The 25,688-nt window shown below is 37.3% G+C and overlaps 1 protein-coding gene across 1 annotated transcript in view; it reads right to left on the bottom strand.

Annotated features, from left to right (window-relative positions):
- Positions 1 to 25,688, bottom strand: part of STK32B (serine/threonine kinase 32B) — a 133,245-nt gene that overhangs the window by 94,140 nt on the left and 13,417 nt on the right. Inside the window, exons 2-3 of the mRNA XM_072406453.1 lie at positions 13,392 to 13,447; positions 2,473 to 2,624 (exon numbers count right to left, since the gene is read on the bottom strand). Coding sequence (XP_072262554.1) covers positions 2,473 to 2,624; positions 13,392 to 13,447 — 208 coding nt within the window. The remainder of the gene's footprint in view (positions 1 to 2,472; positions 2,625 to 13,391; positions 13,448 to 25,688) is intronic.

The raw sequence follows: 25,688 nt of genomic DNA, 5'->3' as shown, positions 1-25,688 counted from the left end.
ATCAGCAATTAAGTTTCCCAAAACCCCTCCAATGCATACAAAGGACCTTCATCAGGGCTTGGCAGTGCTTAATGGAGGTGTTCTAAACTGGTATTATAAGAAGGGTACTATGGGGTTTGGGTATGGTTACTGCAGATACTGGTTGGGCAACCAAAACTTTTAAACCCAAAAAGAAGGTTGTAACAGTGTTCCATTATCTCTCTCCATAATAAGACTTTCCAGTTCTAAAAAGGCACCAAGGACAGCCTGAACTGGAGAAAAAAGGGAAATCTATTTAATATCGGTAAAAATTGCACAAAAGCTGAGTTTGTTATTTTGTCATGTTATTTATGTCATTTTTTAATATATTATTTTTGGTTGTCCTGCTTTAAGTTAGCTTATTGTTTTGTCCTTACAACCACAATACAAACTTAGTTTGAGCTTGGAGTCTTTACTTTTTATGTTTAATACATTTCGTATTGTTATGATTCAGTATGGGTTTTGTTTTATGTTGTAAGAGTGGGAGTTACTCTTTATCCTATTGTAAAGCACCAGGGAGCATACATGAATAAAATATTGCAATATTAACATGCACAATTGTTTGCTCAATTTTTAGAAATTTTTTTTATTGAATTTTTATTGATATATTTAAGTGTATTTTTGTACTAAATGTTATATAGATAATTTTTAGCCTGAAGAAAACCTTGATTTTTCGCAGCTCTTGTCCCCATTTAGCCCCAGTTACCAAACATGCAAAACATAACATTTCCTGGCAGAAACAGTAACATAATTAGTAAGAGGATTACAATGTTAAACTCCATTTTTCACACACTCTACAATAAAAACCTTTCTTCCAAAAAACAAGAAACAGTGACAGGGTGCTATGTGCCGCTTAATGCTTAATTTATCCAAGAGGGGCACCCTCCGTGTCTCAGCATGAATTGAATGCGATTTCTACATTCATCACACGGTTTTCTGCAAATGTGCAGAATCTAAAAACAAACACGAAACAGAATTTTGCAAAGCTAAGCTTATTTACACATCTGTATTGGCCATAGACTTACATATATTTTGTACTCACTGGTAAGTTTTATTCTACACATTATTTTTATGTAACTTTCAAATATTCAGGCAATAATTGAGTGTAAGTATTTAAGGGACATTAAAAGGACAATATAAAGAACACTGAACTACAGCAATAAATAGAATAAAATTTTTAATGTTTAATGCATAGTTTCTTTGCATAATCAAGGCACTTTATGATCAAACTGTACTTTTATAGCAAATTTGCTCTTCAAAATGGACCAGTATTTATGAGTTCCAGTTAAACATATACCATGAACTGCAGTAACCTTTATTAATGTGTGCAATGTTTGCATTGGGTGTTGTTTACGTGGGGGGCATTTCTATTGGCTGGTGTTTGAGAGTTAGATCCCCAGGAACGTTCCTCATTGTTCACTCCTCCACTGTGTAACTTACCAACTAGCCTACAAAGCTAGCACCAATATCAAGACTATTATGGTCTTTTAGACCTGAGCCAAAAGTCAGAAGTTTGGATGAATTGTAAAATGTACAACATTAAAAAAATGTATGGTTTTCAAAGTAGAAAATTGAAATTGTATGAGAGGCAGGAGATTAGTATTTTTAAAATAGGAGATAGTGATGGCAGACTCTAAATGTATACTATACACTACTAAACTATAATAATATACTTTATACTTGGATTCAATGCAACCTTTGCTTTCCTCACCCTTCTAGGTAAGTGCAAACAGTGGAGTTGATTTACTAAAAGCATAGCAAAGTCAATAATCCCCCTTTCATTTGGCTTAGTAAATGCGATGAGACTCCACTGACTTCAACCATGCAATAATGTGCAGGGAAAATGCGTTTCTTGTTGGATTTTATTCATGGGATTGGGTATGCTTTGCTAAGTTAACAGTCTAAATTCTTTTAGTAAATCAGCTCCATTGCATTGTTTACATGAAGGTTGTCTGTGTGTGTTGTGGATGCAGGCCAGGACCGAAACCAATGAGCAGGACATCTGCTCAGCATGCCTGTCCAAAAAAGTCTCAATGTGTAAATTCATTGTCATAATGGACTGTGACATGCATGTAGCTGCTAAAACTATACCTTTCAGAATTCTGTATTCTACTCTTATCAGGAGCTTGTATTTTCTTTTACTCTAAAATTGTTCACTGGAGAAAAAGTTCAAGGCAATCCTTGAGTTCCAGTCCTTTTCTTTTTCTTCTCTTTTAGGAGAAAAATTCAAGACCAACTTAAGAAAGTATGCTACTGAAAGATTATTATTTATGAAAATAAAGCTGGGAACAGATTTCCAATGGAGGAAACAAGTGAGTCCACATTATTTGAACTTATTTAAAACAAATATAGATATATACTTATATAAGCAAGCATTAAAAACAAAAAAGGACAGGCATGATGAACCACCATCTTTTTTTGCTGTTTTTTTTAATAAAAGCATACTCTACATACCATAAATTTACCAGAAAGGAATGTTCAAGGCACTGCATGATCTGTAGTTCTCTGAAAACATTTCGTACTTCATCCCTTTCAACACATTTCTGTTTGTTCATGTATTTCATGGCATACATCTTCTTTGATTCTCGTTTCTGGACAATGCACACCTGCAAGACACAATGTCAAAAAGTTGTATTCAAAAGTATTTATCATGCTAGGGTAAACTACTGAAAGCCAGGCACCCCAATTTCCCATTCAGATGGTTTTATTTAGCACCATATAGTTGCTGTTTTTTAGGTATATTACACATATTCTGATTTACCATAACTGTAATTATAATTTTTTAAGCAGCAAACATATATTCACTTCCCAATCAAGTTTGGAGGAGTTTTTTAAACACCATCAATAAATGTTTGACTATTCACTGAGCACAAGTAAAAATGGCTTCTTCTGTAGTTTACCTATAGATTTATCTAATCAGCTGTTGAACATCTTGTTCAGGAGGAACCCTTTAATAAAACCGAGGTCTCATAATAATAATAAAAAAAGTACCATTAAATTTAATTATCATTGCAAAACAGTTTACCGTGTTGGTTTCTTTAGTTTGGAATATATTTGTGACTTTTCCCTGCACAGACCTGTAGCAGCTGCACTTTGAGTTACTCACAGCTGCAGTTACCAATATATTTACAGCTGCAGATTATATTCTTTATATAGCTTTTATTTTCATTGCACAAAATCCACCAAGGAATTCTGCATCAAATCATGCTTAACTGTACAGAAATAAGAGCAAACTGTTTTAAAGTAAACTTGTACGTAAATACAGAACACCAGCATTGCAATGTTTGCCATCAATGGATATGACCAGGTCATTGCTTGGGTATTTTCTTTACTCCTGCTGCTGCAGATATGAGAGTTAAAGTCTCATTCATTTCTGCACCCCTCTCTCCATAGTCAATCACCAATTTCCTTTTTTTTTTGTGATTGGCCAAGAAAAGATGGCTCCACAACAGTAATAGAGCTGCAGTTCTCATATAGGGCTGATCATTTTTCATGGTTAGTTTGTATAAAAAGTGCCCTTTTGCTTTTGATAATAATTGTCCTCGGATAGGTGTAAGCATAAGTAAATATATCTTATTTGCCATGTATATGCACAGTTTCTGAGCCAAATTCTAGATTGGTTAGGTTTGGGTATGTCTTCACATCATGGCAGTCAAAGCTGACCTTTTCTGTAGAATATGTCTTCTTCAAAGTTGGCCTATCCTGCACCAGTACACTTCCTGCCCAACGTACTTGAAATTTAGCATTTATGTGCCTGAAATGTGGGTGAGATATTTCCAATTGTAAAAAATAGGAGGAGGGGAGTATAAGGAAGTCTTTGAGTAGGGAAATTTTTTTTACGGGGCACCTAATTTTAATAAGGCAGAAACAGGAACATAGTGTAAATTTGTTTTTCTCAAGAGATACTTTTGAGAGAAGCATTCACAATGAATTTCTACAAAATGATTCTTGCAGACTCTGATTTCCAGATGACTGCTAATCTGGTTGTCAGGATCTGAACCTTCATCTATGCTGCAAGGAAATGGTTTGAACAGGTTGTTACATATTTCAGCTCTTCAGCCTTCCTTTATAGTTATTCCGCTGTGGAAGTGAGACTTTCGTGCTTAGCTTCCGTTTCTCTCTTTTAACTTTTCTGTCTCCCTCTTCTCTCTCCTCCTCTTCTATCTCCAGCCTTTTCTCCTTCTCTTTCTCCTCTCCTGTTTTTTCCTCCCACTGACCCTAACTGTGGCAATTTTTTCTCCTACAAGCTTTCTAACCCTATGTCTGAAAAAATGTTGTAAAGATTTGACAACCCTGATATATGAAACGCACAAAACTATAATTAGAGCAAAACTATCAAGCATCAATTAAACTACTTATTCTTAAGAACTAAGCAATGATCCAGACAACATATACACCACAGCCAGTAAGTAACTTTTGTTTGCAGTTCTTCTCACATGAAAACTGTTAAAGAACAAACTCTGTTTTACCATTTTAACGTTGAAACACATCTATTTCATGATGAAAGAAGGACTGACTGGTGTCTGAAACTGTGTCCTGAACTTTGTTCAACTGAGAACTTTTTTCATAAGGTATTTATATATACAGACGCCTCCTAGATATGAACGGGCTTCCCTACTTGCTCGTGTGCAGGATGTACGCTTGAATGGAGGAGGGGGGGGATTTGCATGACTTGCAGAAGAAATCTTTTGCTAAACACAAATGAGGTTGTGGGTGATCTTAAGAGCGGAGCTGATCTGTAACACCTTCTAACTCTTTAATGACCAAGACAAACTCTGCAGCTGTTTCTTTTTGCATATCAAAACACGGCTTGCTTCTGAAATGAATGAATGTCTAGGCTCTATAAAGTTTTTCTTTTTGCTTTGTTTGTGTTTAGCTCATAGTGAGGATTTTATACAGCAATTGACACCACTCTGCCTAATAATTTGTTGAGACAAACATCTGTCATAACTGCATTTATTAAAATAACGTACCTACATACGTACTTACATACAAATTCAACTTAAAAACAAACCTGCAATTCCTATCTCATATGTAACCCAGGGACTACCTGTATATAGTGATATTCAGTAATATTCATTGTTTATTATGTTTATTATTCAGCACAAACAACTCTTCAGCAATGCAAATCCTTAACACAACAATGGGCTTTTCAATACCAAAATAATATTAGGAAAAAACAATAAAAAACAGCATATTTCTAAGCACAGTACAAACTAGCTGTTCCCACAAGTACATGGCTCATCAGCCAGAAGACAAAAAACACCAATGACTTTCAGACAGAAAGGTTTAACAGCTGTCCCAGGGGTTGAGAGCTTGCCAACTGTTCTCACCTGCTCATACAATGTTTTCCGCTGAACTGCTGAGACCTTAATATTCCTCCTGATTTTCTCTGCTCAGTCCAGAAAGCCACCAGGACTTCACCTACCTTCAACGACCTCTGTTCCACATTTTTACCTCCTACATCTATCTGCTCACATATTACTCTCTACTTGGAATGGTCAATAGGCTGCACCAAATTTGTATGCAAACCACACACAAATTACATGCAAGCTACACTCTGAGACAAACTCTGTATTTGATTGGCTTGTTTAGGTTTCTTGCATTACATTTGCATGTGATTTAAAAACAAAGTTGAGTTTTCTGGATTTTACAGATCATGAAAACTTTTCACTAAGAGATGAGACCTCTCCTTAACATATCTGCTGTTTCTGTTAAGAACGCTGTACGTGTTTCTCTTTGCATGGTCAGGCTCCACCACTTCTAAGCAGCCTTTACCAGTATCTACCCTTAACTTCCTGATCTATAATTGAAAAACATAATCAAATTCTTTACACCACCAAGAAAGATTCAGCACAATTATCTTTCTTTTTTTCAACACATACAGGCCACTTAAGTAGCTTTATTGGACATAGTTGGTGGAACAATGTAGTAGCCTCCTCACCCCCATATTCTGTTGAGAGAGTTCTATGAAACTTTGTACATGAAGCTCACCCCTATTAACCAATGCTTATAGGTAGCTTGGCAACTCTGTTAGGTTCACATGTTGACAGGTTTTGCCTTTGTGTCACTGGAATTAGTTTATAATTCTACTGAGCTGATTTAGAATTCTAGTTCATTTGTCCTGCAGGGCTTTTTACCTGCATTTTCCTGCTTCAAGCTTGTTTTGCATTTCCATAGACTTGTAGAGCAATGCAAACCCCACCCTAAGTAATAATTCAAAACATGTGCCCAATTAAAATACATTATTATCTCACTTTAAAACCTTCATCCACATTTAGTTGTGGTTAGAATGGGTCCTGTGTCCCTATTGGTGACCACACAGGAAATGAGATCAAGTAGAGACACTACCCCAGGCTACACAAAAAACATTCAAACAGGTTCTCCCATTTCTCTTCTGTCCAAAACAAAAAAAACACCTATATCTGTGCTATGAATAGACCTGTCGGCATGTTAGGATTTATTTCTAAATGTCACCCTACTAATAGGTGATTGATGCACATACATTTTAATTAATTTCTCTGTTTCACGTCACTTGAGCACAGAATGAAATGAAGCAATTTATTTGTTTTTTTCTGGAGAATGTAACATGAATGAGATTGGCTCACTAGGTGTAAATCACAAATGTCATGTTTTGATTTAGCAGTCTGACTACCCAATGGCATACAATTAATTTTGTTCCCATCCCTCCCACAGTTTCAATCCTACAGCCCTGCCAGGACAGCACTTACTGAATTCCTGCTCAGCATTCTTATGAATGTAGAAGTATTAGGAATAAGGAGGCTTTTTCTCGGCCATACCTTCAGCTTTTTCACAACAAGAGATGGGACAGAGGTACAGTAGAAGTGTGAATATTATTATTATACAGCATTTATTTAGCACCAACCTACTATACAGCGCTGTACAAAGTCCATAGTCTTGTCACCAACTGTCCCTCAAAGGGGATCGCAATCTAATGTCCCTACCATAGTCCAATGTTATTACCACAGCCTAAGCTAAATTTTGGGGGGAAGGCAATTAACCTAAATGCATATTTTTTGTATGTGGGAGGAAACTCACACAAACACAGGGAGAACATGCAAACTCATTGCAGCTAGTGTCCTGGCTGGGATTCGAACCTGGGACCCAGCGCTGCAAAATAAATAAAATATCAATAGAAAAATAGATAAGACTAGAGATGTGACGGATGCAGAAAAATGTCTTTTGCCAAAAATAGAAGCAATTAAAAGTTTGCAGCTTTTGGCACAATTTGCTTTTTTTAAAAAAACTTTTTTACTTTATTTAGAAGATGAAATCTTTTTGGTCTGTGTATACAGAGAACATTAGTTTATTCTTCTTTATTTATTTTATTCTGCTTTTACCTTCTTGTTTGTGCAGTGTTGCTTTTATATTTTTGACTTTTTCATTGGTTTAGGATATGTAAAAAACAATTCTTTATTTCTTAGCAACCATTTAAAGCCTCTTGCATTCCTAAAAAAACACCCTACCTTACGTTTGTCATTGATTTCAATGCATTTTGCAAAAATTCTTCCCAAAACTTGGAATACATTAAAACTTTCACATCAAACTTTCACATTAAAACATTAAAATTTTCATTTTACCAGTTTTTATTTTAATCCTGATGATAAATGTAATCTGTTTTTTTTAAGCTACTATTACTGGAAAAAAAACAGCAATAAAATAAATTATGGGTCAGATGACTTTTTTTTTGCATAGCACTATAGCATGTTTCAACATGGTCTTATCCAAAAATAAATTATGCAAAAAATATTGAAAATGTATTCAAGCACTGAAAATCTTGTACAACATGGTAACTGATTCACCATGCAGAATGGTTTTACTCTCTTCTGCATCCCTGTGGGGAGCTTTCCTTTTACATATTGCCCCAGGCATATAACAGAAAATGAGATAGAATGTCTACAAAGTGAGGAAATCTCTCCTTGAAACAGTTTTTATGGAGCAGCATCTCTTTTTAAAAATTTTACTCTCACCTCTTGTTCTGGTGAGAACACTAATTCAGATGTCCCCCCATTTTCTGTCTTAGGGGTAAAATTTTCTAGCAGTAACAAAAACATGGTCAAGTTCAAATTTTTACCTACTTTGTCCAAAACTAGAAAAAAATTTGTAAATCGTCTTTATATTATTTTTCTGTTCCTTAGTCTCCAACCAATGCGTATTGTGTAATTCACAGAATAAAACAAATTACAACATACACTTTTTCTTTAAAAATTCCCTTTAGCGATGTGCTATATTTGATAGATTGTTATTTTAAAGCACAGCTGGATATTTTGCATAGTGATCTCCCTAGTCTTATAGACCTTCAGGCTGTCCAGTAATATAAAAGTGAATTAAAGGATACACGTGAGGTCATAGTAATTTCCCTGCTGTTAAAGTGTTCAAAAACAATTCCTCCTGTCCTCCTCTTTTTATTATTTTAAGCCGCATACACACTTGCAATTATAGTCGTTGGAAAGGATCTTTCACGGTCCTTTCCAACGACTAAGCACTTCACGATTCAAGAACGATGCTGTACATACAGCACCGTTCTGCTCTATGCGGAGGATGGGGAGAGCGACAGAGCGGCACCCCGCTGCGCGCTTTCTCCCTTCACTTGCATTACAATCATTCCTCATTCATTGTCCGTAGATCCGCCAGGATGGTCGTTCAGACGATGAATGACATACGCTGTACACACGTCAGACTTTTGTTAGATATCAGCCCTAAGCCGATTATCGGGCGAGAACCATTGGAAGTGTGTATGTAGCTTAAAGGCTGAATGTCTCAAATTCCTGTTTTCCTTACAGAACAGTGAAGTTAGCAGTTTTTGAGAGATTTGTGAAAAACAATCAAGGTCTCAAGAGAATCCAGTAATTAAATCTGCTGCTCTGGAGATTAGGGCTAAACTAAATGTCATCAATAAAACTATTACAAATTGGCCCAAAAAGTCCCTAAAGCTGACACATGTTTTTATACTGCAAATAGTATGACAAGACCCATCAGAATAAATTCAAAAAATTTGAGCAGGTCCAAAATCTGTCACTTATTCCTATAAATTCATGCTGATGAGTTTCATCCAACACCTCCCCAGGTTTAGAGAGCTGGAAGTCAATGGCCATAGTATTATGGTGATGGCAATCAGCTGAGTGGATGCCTTAAGTCTGCAAGGGAAAGAGTGTTCCAAATGTATTTCTCCTTTAAAATTGCTGGCCTGTTAGAATGTGTGGTTCTCTATTCACTGAAAGTGAGATCCATGTAGTCAGAGCAATGATGGCATGGGATGTAGGGTGATTTCTCTACCTTAAAGTGGTGCACTCCAGAAAAAATGATAACATTTATGTGTCTCTGTCACTATTTTGTTAATGTGTTACTTAAAATGTTGGGTGCATGTAGCCTTATGGGTCCAGCTCTGATGTTATTGGTGAGCTTCTTGGGCTTATGGTTAGTTGTTCTTGCTTTAGGGAATCTCTTAACTTAGTACAGTGGTACCTCAGTATAAGTCCGCTTTGGAATAAGTCCAACTTTGTATATGTCCTGTTTGGACACGAAAAGCTTTGCTTGGTATACAACCTTTGTGCTAGAACTTGTATGGGTCAAATCGAGTCATAACACCGCGCTACTCTTATTTACCTCTCTCGAGACAAAGCCACGACTGCCCACGAGAGTCAGTACGCCAGTTGCTACCATTCAGTGAACAACCCGTGCTATAACTCCCTGTGAATTACAGAACATCTCCTCCTCCTCCCTTCTCAGCACCATCCTAGTAGGCACTCAACTCTTCTCAGCAAGGTAAAGGGAGAGTACATTTTCATTTATTTCATCTAATTGCTTTTGTGTTGATGTATTTTAGTATTAAGCAGTGTTTATATTATTTAAAACAGCCCCATCAATGTATAATAGCCAATACACTACATTTTTTTTTCATGGGAACAGATTCATAATTTTTTTTTTTTTCTTATGGGAAAAATTTGTTTGGTATAAGTCCTGTTTGGTATAATTCCAAGGATCTGGAATGGGTTAAGGACTTATACCAAGGTACCACTGTACTTGGCTGGCTATGGCTAGCCCGCAAGAATTTGGACATTCCTGGTTTCAGCTAGGTAAGTCAAGTTACCCAGTCATCCCATCTGGAGCATTATGCCCCAGGGGAGATCAGGGACAAGTGGCCCTTCCTCTTTAGAGAAGGACTATAAAAGCACCCTAGTGAAATTTTAGTGAGTGTTAGTGAATTTGTACTTTCACTTTTTTTCTGTTCACCAGGGTTTTTGTTTACAGGATTCATGTCACCAGAAATATAGGGTCTTGCCCTAAATGTTTGATGATGCAGGCATTGCACTGCAGCCATCTGGTATTGGCTAGAATTTATTTGGTAACACCTTTATTTATAACAAGCTGGAATAGAGACAAACACATGGCTGGAATAGAGACAACACATGGCTAGGAGTGAATCATAGGCCGAAGCAAGCAGTTGTCAGGTGAGAGTGGGGTTTCTTTGGAAGGCAAGGCAGAGGAGGTCAAAATGCACTAATGAAGCTTTATTATTCTCTCCTCCCACATCTTAAAGATATACTAGCAGGTTATTTGGCTTCCCCCCGAACTTGGTCTATGTTATGTTCATGTATCTAATGGTGAAGATCACCATCCAAGCATACACATGTGGCCTGAGATTTGAAGGCAGTAGCAATGGCTTGAGCGTGGAAGTAACTTCATCCTAAAATTATCTAGTTTTGTACACAACTAAACAAATTAGTTATTATACCCATAAATGTACAGCAGGGAAGATAAGTATTAAACACTTTTTCTCAGTAAATATACTTCTAATGGGGCTATTGACATGAAATTTGCACCAGGTGTTGGTAACAACCCAAATAATCCATGAATACATCAAATACAACCATAAATTAGGTTATGTGTAATAAAGTAGATTTTATATTACCTAAAACAATATTACAGAGGAGTTATTTAAACAGCCCTGATCTAAAATTAAAACAAAAAACCTTTGGTGCCGTTACATTTATCTTTTGCATGAGATGCGGTGTGAGCTTGTCTCACCCATAAATGGGGGCTGTGCAGCGCTAAGGAGAAGAAAACTGACTCTGTGACCTGGATCTATGACCTAAAATAAGGGATTTGGCCTTCATTTATTTCTGCAATTTATGGCTGAATTGTTTACTGTTAGTCTTATGCCTATAGTGATATAGAAGGGTTTACATACACTTTAAGCTTATTATCTTTCTTTTTTCAGTAGGTTTTCATTAATCATTTGAAAGACAGATTTCAGGCATTGAAAAGCAGATGAAAATGGATTATTATCTTTCATTAACTCTGCCAGGCCAGTTGGCTGGTCTTTATGTTGATTATCTAAAAAAGTAACAATCACTGAAGTAAATTTCAAAAAGAAATACATAACCATTTCACAAAAAGGAATGAGGGGCCCATTTACATGGTGAAAAGCACATTCCCATTCAAATTAAGAATTTCCATGGAAGTGCCTTTTAAGCCTGCCACGTGGCTTTTTTCTGATTAAACATACCCAGTACAATTCTGATATCAGTTTCTATTAGATCCATCAGCCAGTTGAGTGTTGGCATGTGTCACTGAAAAGGCCTATGAATTTGGTCAATTATTTCACTCAAGATTGCCTATTACCACATCAGAGGGAATCTGTCATTTAGCAATAAGTCTCTGACTTGAAAATCACTGGATATGTAAAGAGTTATTAGTACACCTCTATTGACATAGTGCTAAGTTTCAAGAGAATGATTGATGACTTCCTTGGATAGCAGTGACATTGAACACCAGGATATTGCATTTGTGTCACCTTCACTAGTGTGTTTTTTGTGTTACTTTAAATGTAAGGTGCTGGTAGCCTTATGGGTCCAGTCCTGACGTTCTTGGTGAGCTTTTTGGCCTTATGACAAGTAGGTTCCATTAGTCTGAGTCTTCCTTTGGGGAAGCTAACAACCTAGTACTTGGTGAGCTGGTTAAGGTCCAGTGAAGAAGATGTCAATCACCTCCTGAAATTGTTGCACTTTGTCAAAAATTGTCCTGTTGAAGGTAATGCTTTACCTGACTGATGATACTTGATGGCAACATCCATTTGTGGTTTAATGCAGAACACACTTGATAATGGCCTTGAACAGAGGTCCCCAACCCCCAGCCATCTGACAGGTGGGCCGCTAGAGCATGGAGACCAGAAGTGGTCCGTGACTCTGGCTGGTGCACCCCCCAGCGGGGTCAGGAGAAGGACCCCACTTGGAGGGGCGCACAGGCCAGAGCCGCAAACCATGTCTCCCGTACAGATTGCTCAGGGCAGTGGGTGCGTTGTGTCCTTGGGTCAGACCTGCAATGGGAGAGTGGGCAGGTTCTGGCATTATAACGTCACTCAGGGGGAAGTTTCATGCACGGCCCAGAGTCCATAGATTCAGTGGTCTGCAAGCTGCAAAAGGTTTGGGACCACTGGTCTTGAAGATGTCAGCAGTGCACTGGGATTTTTTGGCATTTTTGTTTATGGTAAGATCCCCAGAAGTTAGCATGTTTACTGCCCTCCTTTTATGGCCACCCAGGCTGCATGTCTGCATAAGGGTCTTGTTGAAGTGTTAGTGGAACCTTACATGGGGTAGAGAGCCCTGCTGAAACTTTCATTTAATCACTACTCCCGACAAGTGCCACTGGTGCTGGTTGATGGCTAAAATTGGTCGGATCAGAATTTTACCAATCAGGGTTTTGATCTGACATTACAATACCTGTCACTGACATGGGGCCAGAGCCAGATGATAATAGCTGTTTTATGGCTGTGAATATCTAGGGGCCTCCTTATTGAAGAGGACTTCTAGATTATAATAAGGTCCCTGCTTGCAGACTACAACATAGGCCCCCTCCCCTAATGTTGACGTTTGTGTTTTTGTCATTAGGGAAGGGGGCAATATGAGTTTTGGTACCTTCCTTTTTTGGCAAAACAGATTACAGACTTTTTATGGATACGAGGGGCACACATAAAGCTTAATTTTATTACTTTAATAATAACTTTTAAGCAAGTTAATTTTATTGGCATTTTTTTAAATTTTAGTTTTGAATATTAGCAGTGACACATTTGGTGCCCTAGGTTAATACTTGAGTAAATGTATGTATTCTGTTTTTTTACTCAATTTTTATTTGGATTGGTTTATATCCAACCATATAGAGCAATCAGGAATATTATTTCCATTTTTCCTAATAAAACTCATATATCCTTCTAAAACTTTTACATCTTCACAGAAATTTGTAGTTTTAGTGGAGATTTCAAGCTAAATTCATCAATTCTGTTCATCTCAATTCACACAGTTAAGAATGCATAATTTACATTTTAGGAAAGTGTAATTCAGAAAATTTCTTACCTTGCCAAAACTCCCTTTTCCGATAGCACGTAATATTTGAAAGTGGTCAAAATTAACTGAAAGAGAAGAGATAAAAAGGTCATATACTATTTATAAGAGCATGTTTTTTTTATTTCAATAGATTTTTATTTATTAAAATAGAAAATGTGAAATTTAGATAACAACTAAATTTGAACAGAAAAATACATGTATCATTTGAACATAAAGAACAAATCAGGATTACAGAGTATTTCTTGAATTAACAGCAAATAAACATATCTCAAAAAAATCTCTCCAGTCTCTGTAATATTGTTTGTCCTGTCATACACCTAATAGGTAATGAAAAGGTGGTAGTTTGGGTGGGTGAGGGGGGTACAATATCCACATCAGGAAGGAGACTAAGCCGAGGAACAATGTGAGTTCAAAGGCACGTGGGGTATCTTTAATAGTACAGGTGAGCTTGTCATTATCCATTATCCAAATAATTTCACTGATAAAGGGGGCATTGGTATTGATGGTGACTTCCAGGCCAGGGGCAATGTGATTCTAAACGCTTGGAGCAGATAATTGCAAAATTTCCTTGTGTATTTTAGCAAAGGTATATCAATTTTGCTCAGTAAGGCGCTTTCCAAGCTGAGGGGAAGAGAAGTTTGTACCACCAGGGAGAGAAGGTCGAATACTTTTCTCCTGAATTCTTGTGCCATCGGGCAAGACCACTGGATACGTTTCATGTCCCCTATCCCTCAACATCCCTTGAAACAGAGGGTGGAAGAACCAGGGAAACACTTGGCTATCTTGGTAGGGACTAGGTACCAGTGTAGCATTCCCTTGTAGTTCAATTCAACTAGGTTCACGTTAAGTAAGACTTTAGAAATATTTCCGGCTATCTCGGTCCAATCCTCCAAGTTCCACGATTGGGTCATATACCTTTCCCAGGCTTTCACATAGGGTAGTTTGGAGAAGGGGAAAAACAGCATGAGAGAAAAGAGATGAGATCCGTCCCACCAAGTCTGCAAGGGTCTTACAGGTACATTCAAATGCAGATTTGCAATATGGGGGAGGACTCAGAGTGCAGAGTATATAAAGCAGCGGAGCTGTGAGTTGCGAAAACATTCGGATCGGGGAAGTACTAAATGGCTAAAACTCAATATGTGCCTTACCAATATAAGGTCCCCAACTCTGAGAAACCCTTGGCTACTCCACGAACCAAACCGATGTGGTGGCATTCCTGGTGATAACTCCTCCAGAGCAGAGCAAGAGGTCCATAAACTGAGCTAACATCTGGATGGCATTTCACCCTGTCCCAAACAGATAGTGAGTATTGTAGGGATGGGCATGGAATCTTGGGTCTCACGCGGTTAGGTATTCACATGAGACATGCAATTTCTGTCTCTGTATGGGGCTGAGCCTCTATATCCACTCATTGGGGCCGTTGGTATAAGCATATTTTTTATGTTAAGTTTGTCATTAATGGACAAGTACTGGGAAAGGAAACATAATATTAATTACTCTATGCATGTAGTATTATTTTAGAAGGAATTCATTACAAAAGACACATTTTCTGCTTATGCACAATTCATAATTCAAAATGTTTCTTATCACATATATGCATATTCTTCCCTGGAAGAATAGACAAAAATATATTTACTTAAGAAGACTAGAAACAAAAATTTAACTGCAGAGCAGTTTCCTTGAGTAGCCAGTCAGATTTCACCTTTCATTCTCTGGAATAACTAAAAAGGAATGATTGCTCAATGATTGCTCAATATTATGCTCCAGCGTGGCTCCTCATATTTTGCTCCAATTTTGGAAAATAATCCCAAAAAGGTATTGGTAACAATCTTTATTCAACTATAAAGACTGGTCTAGGCGTGTAGCTCTTTAAGCAATTTCAAGCTCCTGTGTTTTGCCTTCAAATCCCTCCATAGGTCTGGTCCAACCTGACTTGGTAGGAAAATACTTCTCATATCCGCACTCTCCGCTCCTCCAATGAGCTGCTAATGACTTCCTTCATAACCTTCTCACATGCATGACTGCAAGACTTTTCCAGAGCTGCCCCCACTCTCTGGAATGGTCTTCCTCGTCCTATTCGGCTTGCTCCCACCTTCTGCTCATTTAAAGGCGCACTCAAAACCCATTTCTTCAAACTTGCCTACCCGTCTTCTCCCATCTCTTAAACCCTCACTATTTCCTATCAATCCATGTCTCCCCTCCTATTGTATGAGACTTCCCCCCATGGCCTAGATTGTAAGCTCTTCGGGGCAGGGTCCTCTCCTCCTCCTGTGTCACTGTCTGTCATTTGCAACCCGTTTAATGTACAGCGCTGCGTAATATGTTGGTGCTATATACGTCCTGTTTAATAATTAATAATAATAAGCAGAGACCTGTAAATGAATGCAATCAAACATTAAATATTATTTTGCAGACTGCTGACAAATCTACTTTAAGACCTTTCTAAAAGCAGTCAAAAACACTAAGGACAGATAAAAAGAGATTTATCAGCTAACATTAGAAGAGTTCATTTTAAATAACCAGCAATATTGTATTTGAAGATAAAACATTTAAAGCTCTATTCCCACAAGACTTATCGTTCTAGGAAAGTTTGTGGAAACCAGAATAGTATTAAATCGGTTTTGTCCCTTGTGCACTTACCTCAGCTGATAAACCTGCAGTTTATTAATAACATGTTACCAAATTTAATTGTTTTGTATCCTATAGAGCACCACATTTTAATTGAATTATGATATAATTAGCAAAGTATGCCTGCTGGCCTCATGTGCTAATAATAATAATATCATCATTAAAGCCTAGTTTATCAGTTTTAGGTTAAGTACATGGGGGTAAATCCCTATTTATTTTTTGCTACTGGTTATCCCTTGCAAACTAGATTCCAATCTTACCTCTTGGTTTTGTAAACACCTAAAATTGTTAGATTTCCTCTCACACCGTGGGCCTGATTTATTAAAGCTCTCCAAGGCTGGAGAGGATACACTTTCATCAGTGATCCAGCAAACCTGGAATGGATCTAGTCCAGGATTCAAAACATTTGCTAGAAAATAGCAAATGACTTTGAAATCCAGTCCAGGTTTGCTGGATCACCCAGCTTCTCTGATTAAAGTGTATCCTCTCCAGTCTTATAGAGCATTAATAAATCAGGCGCTATGTCTACATGTGATGCAAAGATGATATCGTTTGAAAATTATAAAGAATATGACAAAAGATGTAAAAAGGAGATCAAATGTGCAAAACTTCAAAAAGAAAGTAAGGCAAACACCCAAAAATGTTTTAAATATAATCATAGCAAAAAGATCAGATCTGTAGGCCCCTTAAAATATGTCTTTGGGGATAACTGGGGATAAAGAAAAGGCAGATTTACTGAACACTTTTTTTACCTCTGTGTACAGTCCAAATTCATAATAGCAATGTCACTGCCATAAATGAGTCACAATGGCTCAGAATTGAGGGTTGACAAAGCACCAGGACCCAATGGATTACATCCACGTGTCCTCAAAGAGTTGAGCTCGGTATTTCAAAGCTAGTAAAAAATAATGTTTAGAGACTCTTTAGTCACTGGCAAGGTACTGATGGATTGGCGTAAGGCCAGTCTAAAGTGGTTCCCATCTAAAAAGTGAGCAAAGTCATTACCAGGTAACTACAGACCATTGAGTTTAGCATCCATAGTTGGAAAGGTCCTGGGGAGTCTGATAAAGAACCACATAGAAGAGTTTATGCTAGAAAATAATATTATAAGTGATAGCCAGCATGGCTTCAAGAAAGACAGAAGTTGTGAAACAAATGTACCCTCTTTTTATGAGGAAGTAAGTAAACATGTAGACAGTGTATTAGCAGTTGATATAGTGTACTTGGACTTTGCTAAAGCATTTGACACAGTACCCCACAGAGGGTTAATTTGCAAGTTGGGGTGAATAGGTTTAGAAAAGTCAATATGTAAATGGATAGAGAACTGGCTTAAAGAGCACATTCAGAGAGTTGTAATTAATGATTCATACTCTGAATGGTCTAAGGTTATTAGTGGTGTACCCCAGGGTTCAGTGTCAGGACCTTTACTGTTTAACATCTTTATAAATAATATAGAGTTTTGGATTAAAAGTACAATTTCTGTGTTTGCAGATGACACCAAACTAAGTCCATATAGGATGTCTACAATCTAAAAGCAGACCTGGGTGTGCTGTTTGATTGGGCAGCAAAGTGGCAAATGAGATTTATTATAGATAAATGTAAAGTTATTGACTTACAAAGGGGTTTGCTTGCATGCTTCATACTGTCTAGGGGGAATACATGGAGTCAGAAATGGAAAAGGATCTGGGGGTTCTGGTAGATCATAGACTTAATAACAGCATGCAATGCCAAGCTGCAATATCTAAAGCTAGTAAAGTATTTTCTTGTATTAAAAGAGGAATAGACTGCAGAGATGGAGACATAATCCTGCCCCTGTACAAAGCATTGGTCAGACCACATCTGGAATATGCAGTCCAGTTTTGGGCACCAGTTCACAAAAAGGCCATTGTGGAATTGGAGAGAGTACAGAGAAGGGCAACTAAACTAATAAAAGGAATGGAAGAGGTCAGCTATGGGGAGAGATTAGCTGAACTGAATCTGTTCTCCCTTGAGAAGAGATGTGTAAGGGGGATGTGATCACCATGTATAAATATATAAATGGTCCACATAGAGAACTCTCTTCCCCATTATTCACTTTGAGATCATTACAAAGAACAGGAGGGCACTCTTTGCATCTGGAGGAAAAGAAGTTTAAGCTCCGGATAAGGAAGGGATTCTTCTCTGTAAGGTCTGTGAAAATGTGGAATCGGCTCCCTCAGGAAGTAATTTCAGCAACTACTATAGATTGCTTTAGGAAAAAGCTGGATGCTTTTCTTGAAGCACAGAATATAACTGGGTATGAAGGCTTTAAAGTAAAAATACCAGTGACTAGTGTTGATCCAGGGAATATCCGAATGCCTCATGGAATCAGGAAGGATTTTTTTTCCCCTGTTGAAACACATTGTACCAGGGTTTTTTTTGCCTTCCTTTGGACCAACTATGTCTTATAGGGTTTGATATCTGGGATATGTTTATTTCCCTAGTGGTTGTACTTGATGGACTTATCGCTTTTTTCAACCTAACCTACTATGTAATTATTGTAACTATGACATATAGAGCATGGACCTCCCAAGAGGAGAAATTAGTATTCTACCTTTCCGTACACTATCCAAAAACTACAACACAACTACAAAAAATACTTTGCCCTTAATTGCACTTTAAATTTTACAAGAAATTACAGAAAGGATGTATTTTTCGTGAATTAAATAAAAAATATCTGATGACATGACTTTTGTTTGTTTTAGGGTTGGTGATTATTTGTTGGCATTTTGAAGAGAGATGTGGAGAAAGGGGCAATCACAAGCAGTGAAACAATGCATAACAAACTGATTTGAAAAAGTGATAACATAGTGACAATCAGGAGGTCATGACAAAAGCATAGTGAAATTCAAAACCCTCTGACCATCTCCTGTAAAACGTCTGCAGTCTCTGATCATCTCCTGTAGAATGTCCGCAAGCTATGACCACTATATTTATTATTTTATGTGTGTCTATTTGGTGATTCCAGGGGCCAAACTTTAGCCAGCTAAATAAAATGAGTTGACCACCTCTGATTTACGATTTAACCCATTCATGGCCAAAACATCTAAAGGGGCATTATAGTTTATGTCTCTAGAATGAAAAAATTTAATTGCACACTAGAATACTTATGGTGCAGCCGTTCTTTCACCTGCAGACTGTGCGAAGCATGGACGGATTCAGTGCTAGAACCTGTTTGCCAGGAACCAGAGTCATTGCAGGTGATTGCTACATGCAAATGTTCAAAGCCTATGAACTCAAATTTTTGAACTTCCCTTGACCTTAGGAATTAAAAAGGGTAAATCTCTCCAGGGGGAACACAGATAGCAATGAATATCTGAAAGGGTGAACCCCTACCCTTACCCACTCTTAGTAGCAAATGAGTATGTAGCTCTTCCCAGTTATTCTGTGATCAGATGGTGAATAAATTTTTCAATAACACAGACACAGCACATCATACATATGGCTAATATTTCATGGCCCTAATGCTATCAGAAATGTACAGGGGCTGTTTAGCAGTCAGTAAGAGTTCAGTCAAGCCTGTCTTAAGGAATGGAATGACCCCGGAAGGAATATGAAGCTTCTAGTCGCTGACTGCTGTAAAGAAGAATATTATCTCATGCACATTCTGATTTAAGAAAATTCTATTTAACTTTTGAAATGATAGAAATTTCCTATCAGGTATGTTAAATACAACAAGCACTGCTTTATATTTCCCATGGAGAATCATAATGTAGTTGTAATACCACAGACCTGTAATTACAGAGATCTCTATTACATGGTATTTCTATATTACCAAGTGCATTGGAGTATGCTGGCGCTTTATACATTTACTACTACTAGTACTATATATAATAAACAGCAATAATGCTAATAAATATATATAATGAAATAATAATAAAAAAAATTCTTTCTACGGGTGTCCATTTACTAGATAACAAAGTATCCTAATAGACAATTATGGGGTGGCATATAAAATTTGGTTGCCATGGGAACTATTTCTGATTGCCGAGGCCTGAATATGCTGATTATTCCCAGTCCACTTTTCACCTGATAGCATTGTAAAATCATCAACAGACTGACAGTTATCTCCGTGGCCGCAGTGTATACACCTTTTTTACATACAAAAAATGTGTTTTTCTCTTTTAATATAAACTACCTCTAACCCCAATCCTTATTTAAAATACAATAATAGTGGTAATCAGGTATATTTAAAAAGCAGCTAAAGAGTCCTAAGGACCTCAAGTGAGCAACTTCATTGTGAGCTGCTTGTTTGGTCTTAGGTAGGTTACACTTGTATAATATTTGTCTTTGGAAAGGATCTTCCACGATCCTTTCCAACAAAAGACTGCACAATGCATTAACAAGCTCTGTACATACAGCACCATTCTGCTCTATGGAGAGGGACGTGGCAGAAGGACAGAGTGGAATCCCCCTGCTCTCTATCCCCTTCACTTTTTTTTACAATCGTTGCTTGTTTGTCATCCATGGATCTGCCAGGAACAATGGACGATAAGCCCTGTACACACGCCAAAATATCGTCCAAGATAAATATTTTAAAAATAGCACACCATGGAACTATTTATTCACATTGATTTTACTGGCATTTTTTTTTTTGAATACTGTTTTGAATGTTAACAGTGATGGATGCATTTTGTGCACTAGTCAATGGAGTTTCCTGTTTTCTCAGATAAAAGTAGGCATCTCGATTTAAACTCAAGAATACACTGAGTATATGCATACATTCAGTTTATGTTTGAGTATATACATTCTTTGTATGTAAAATAACCTTTTTTATACTTATAACTTAAAAAAAAAATATATTTAATTATTTTATTTAAAACTGTCACAAACATACCATTACAAAGAATTCAAATTGACTAGGGTCCATTCACACGATGTGTTGCTTGCAATTATGTAAATAATTTCATGGTAATCATTTATATAAATTCTTTTTTGTATTCTGATTGAACTGTTTGTATTTTACTTTCAAAATGCCAATAAAAACAGATTTACCAATAAAATGTATGTGATGCCAATTTTAATGTAATTTCTGGATTAGGAAGGTTATCTGTTGCTGTCTGTGTCCTGTTGGGAAGATTTCCGTTTATTTCATTTTTGTCTAGAAGCCACAACAGGAAGAAAGTGGAAAGTTTTCTAAATGAATGCAGTAATGGGAAAAAAGAAATAATGACAAGGTTTTTTTTTTTTTGCTGCAATTTCAACTATATTGTATTATGAACAAAGTTGTGTGAACATCTGCGATAAATAAGGTATATTTAACACATTAGTTTTGTGTTTCTCCCATTGACATCATGGGAAAGGAAGCCCTAAACCTAGACATGGTATTCCCTAAATTATTGAAGAATAGACTTCTCTCAACTCGACACGTTTCGCCGAATGGCTTCCTGGGGGAATGCGCGGAGACTGGTTTAAGGGGTACCGCTGTGGCAATTCCTCAACAGAGAGAGAATTGTGTATTTACAATTTTGTGAATATTCTTCTTCTATTCTTCTGGTAAAATGGTTGAAAATGGCATAGGAATGGTTAAAATGCCATAACTGCCAATAAAAACAGATTTACCCATAAAATGTATCTGTTGTCAATTTTTAATTAAGTTCTGGATAAGGAAGTGAATATTGAAACCCATTATAGGTTATCTGTTGCTGTCTGTGACCTGCTGGGAAAGTTTCCCTTTACTTTTTTTATAAAAGCCACAACAGGAAGAAGGTGGAAGGTTCTGAGTTGTGGTAACTTGTATTGCCACATTGCAGTGTAAACGTAGCCCTATATTTGCACTATTAATCAGCCCAGGCTGGCCATATGGGCAGCAAATAGTAAAGAACAGCAAAGGGCTAGCTGGAATTTTATTTTAACCTTTGCAAAATCGAATGTAAAAAACAAAAAATCAATAGGAAGAGCTGGGCTGCAGGGACATGAAGCAACCTTGTAAGTAAAGTTTAGGCTGTATATAAACAAAGGATGAAGTATCAAAGGAATTGCTGGGGGCAAGCCTTTAGTGGAGCTAAGCAAGCACCCTGACACATCAGCTGGGCATTTGCTTCAAATCACTAGCTGGGCTGTCAGATTACACAGAATGTAAATCCTGCAGCAATTCAAGGGAAGCAGCGGGAAAGGAAATGGCTCTCATTTTCTGCCAGTAAAGGGATTAGATATAAAAGAAGAAAAAGAAGATGGAAGAGATGGCTCTTACAAACCACTATTATATGTGTAATTTGAAGTAAAGCCAAGCTTCATATTACAAGGAAATTCAGGGAGGGGTTATTCTGATGGCAGCAGAATTTTTTTTTCAAGACTGTAATTTTGGTACGCAGTCAGACCATGTCACGACAATGGAATTTTACTGCACTGCTATAGAGTACTGATGGATTCTCCACTCTCATAGGTTATATACATAATAATATAGTTAAGTTAAAAAAGACACAAGTTCATATCATATAAATATATAATAAATAGAAAGCCTGATTGTTCCAAACACTAAACCACAGCATATACAGATGAAGGCAAAAATCCCCGCAAGGCATGGTCCTATTTGCTTTGCCCTAAGGCAATCTAGATATGCCTGGATTAACAGTCTCAGGTTTTATTTCCGAAAAATCGTAATATCCAATTGCTGGTATTCTATGCATTTTTTTTTTTTTCTGAGCTGGATAGAGATGGTTTCTGTGGTAGTCTATTCTACATTTTTGTGCATATGCAGTGGCAAACCCCTTTTCCTCCAGACAAAAAGTATCCATTCTCCTTTGCAATGACATAAAAGTTAGTGGCTTTGCAGCAAGTTCACAATATAAACTATTCATATGCACTGCCAGACTTCTGTTTCATTAGAGCGTCTCTCGCTTTGAATATAGAAATCGTTTAGCATGGTATAATTTTGATAACTTTTTATAATGCCACAACATTTAATTCCATTAGGTTGCATTATATTTTGCCAAAATCCTCTATTGGTGAGGAGAGAATCCAACCACTGTATAATCCCTTCTCTAGCACATCGCAAAGATTCTCAATGAGGTTAAGCTCTGGACTCTGTGATAGCCAATCCTTGTGTGATAATGATGTCTCGTTCCCTGAACCACTTTTTTCACAATCTGAGCTCAATGAATCTTGACATTGTTATGCCATCTGTGAAGAAAAAATCAATTGGCCCTGATTTAATAAAGCTCTCCAAGGCTGGAGAGGATACACGTTCATGAGTGAAGCTGGGTAATCCAGTAAATTTGGAATTTCCTAAAAGTCATTAGCTATTTATTAGCAACTGTTCTCAATTCTGGACCAGATCCATTCCAGGTTTTCTGGATCACTATTGCTGGAAAAACCTGGTCATTTAGTATATTCAGGTGGTCACCTCATTTTTTAGGTAAATAGCATTGCTGAACCCAGACCTGAGCGTTAGAATTGTGTTACCCCTAATAGAATTAGTGAGAATTAGTGTAACCCCTAATCCTAACACTTCCCCTATAATCTTAGAAACTTGTTTGTCAAGGTATTTAGCCATATTTGGGAGATGAAAATATTTCCCCCAAATGTCTCATCTCAAGGAAGAATAAATTCAGTTCAGCTAACCTTTCCATAGCTGGAAGCTCATTCATGCCTCCTATCAGTTTAGTTTCCCTTCTCTGCACTTTCTCTATTCAGTTTTACAAAATACTTTTTGTGAAGTGGTGCCCAAAACAAAACGGCTTAATCCAGATGAGGTCTGACCATTGCTTTGTACAGGGGTAGGATTATGTATTTTACTCTAGAGCAGGGGTGCCTACACTTTTTTGGCTTGCGAGCTATTTTTAAAATGACCAAGTCAAAGAGATCTGCCAACAATAAAAACTTCGACTTAATAACTCCTGTGCGTGGTAGAGTTTATTTTGAAAGGCAGGGCTCCGAGATCTACTCGTGTTGCCTTTGCGATCTACCGGTAGATTGAGATCCACCTGTTGAGCACCCCTGCTCTAGAGTCTATATTTTGTATTAACCATGAAAGTATTTTGCTTTCTTTAGAAACTCATCTTGGCATTGCATGCTAATAAAAAGTCTATGATCTATCAAAACCCCTCAGATTATTATTTAGTTAATGACTCCTTCAGTTGTACTTCCTCTAAAATATATGATGCATGCTTGTTTATAGTCCATAGTGCATACATTTACAGTTATCAAATCTAACTTTCAAATTAATTGCCCAATTTAATTGCCCAGGAGATATACAAGATTAGGAAAGACAGCATGGTGAAATAAGAGAAAGAGGGAAGAATATAGTAAATTGATGACATCCAGGAAATGATGGACATCTATGTAAAGGACAACATTACCCAGCAAAAGGCAAGGCCAGATGGTGGAAGAAATGTTCCAGGTGTGACGTTCACTGCAAGTTGTTAAGAGAAGAAGAAGCTGCACAAAATATTAAACTTCTAGAAGAAAATGAAACCTATGTGAAATCTATTTTGCTTCTGTGGTTTTTAGAGATTATTTAGATCAGTAATTCATAATGGATGTTTCCACCCAACAATCCAACCCAACAACCCATCTCCTACCATTCACAATATCCTAGATTTGATATTTATTCTCAGGAAACGTTTGTATTCCTCACTAGTTTTTTTCCTAGTGACAACTATAGGAGAATCTCCACATTGTGCATATAGCAATAAAAACCTGAGCAGCTCTATTATTCATCCTATCCAAAACAAAAAAGCTCTGTGGCTAGAGGACAATTTGAATTTAGTAAATTTAGTGTATTATCATTATTGATATTAAACAGGATTTTAATAGCGCCAACATATTACGCAGCGCTGTTCAATAAATAGGTTGTTACAAATGATGGACAAATACAGACAGTGACACAAAAAGAGGAGAGGGGATATTTAATGTTGGGAAGTAGTGAGGGTTTCAAAAGACAGAAGAAGATGGGTAGGCAAGTTTGAAAAAATTAGTTTTCAGTGCTCTTTTAAATGAGCAGAATATAGGAACATGGCGAATAGGACGAGGAGGACCATTCCAGAGAGTTGGGGGAGCTCTACAAAAGTCTTGGAGCCGTGCGTGTGATGAGGTTATGGGTGAGGAAGTCATTAGTAGGCCATTGAAGGAGCGAAGACAGCGGCTGGGGGAGTATTTTTCTATCAGGTCAGAAAGGTAAGTGGGACAGGAACTGTGCAGGGATTCAAGCAAATTCAAGCAAAGCACAGGAGCTTGAATTTGATTCTAAGGTGAAATGGAAGCCAATGAAGAGAACTGCAAAGAGATGCAGTGGAAGTGGAGCGGTAGGAAGGTTGGATGAATCTGGCTGCAGCGTTCATAATAAATTGTAGAGGAGAGAGTCGGGTTAGTGGAATACCAGAGAGGAGGAGGTTACAGTAGTCCAGACGAGAGAAGAGCGTGTACAAGGAGTTTGGTGGTCTCTGGGGACAGGTGGGGGTGGATTTTTACAGTAGACTTTTGTTGACTGGGGTCCTTCTTTCCAGTTTACATAACCAGTAAAAATGCTAAATTTGGAGAAAATTAGCATTGGAACCATCTTAGCACTTCAAGACTAGGAACCAGTTATAATTCTAAACGATCTGTGTTGTGTAGGTCTAATGGAAAATATGTGTTTTCTTGTCCTCAATACTGATAATATTTTTACAAGATACATGCTTTAAATAGTAACTAGCCAATGGACTCAGCACAATCCAATTA

The sequence above is a fragment of the Pyxicephalus adspersus genome, chromosome 3 (genome assembly GCF_032062135.1).
Source record: "Pyxicephalus adspersus chromosome 3, UCB_Pads_2.0, whole genome shotgun sequence".
Classification (NCBI taxonomy): Eukaryota; Metazoa; Chordata; class Amphibia; order Anura; family Pyxicephalidae; genus Pyxicephalus; species Pyxicephalus adspersus.
The sequence above is the reverse complement of the archived record's forward strand: the minus strand, read 5'-3'. Positions and strand labels throughout refer to the sequence as shown.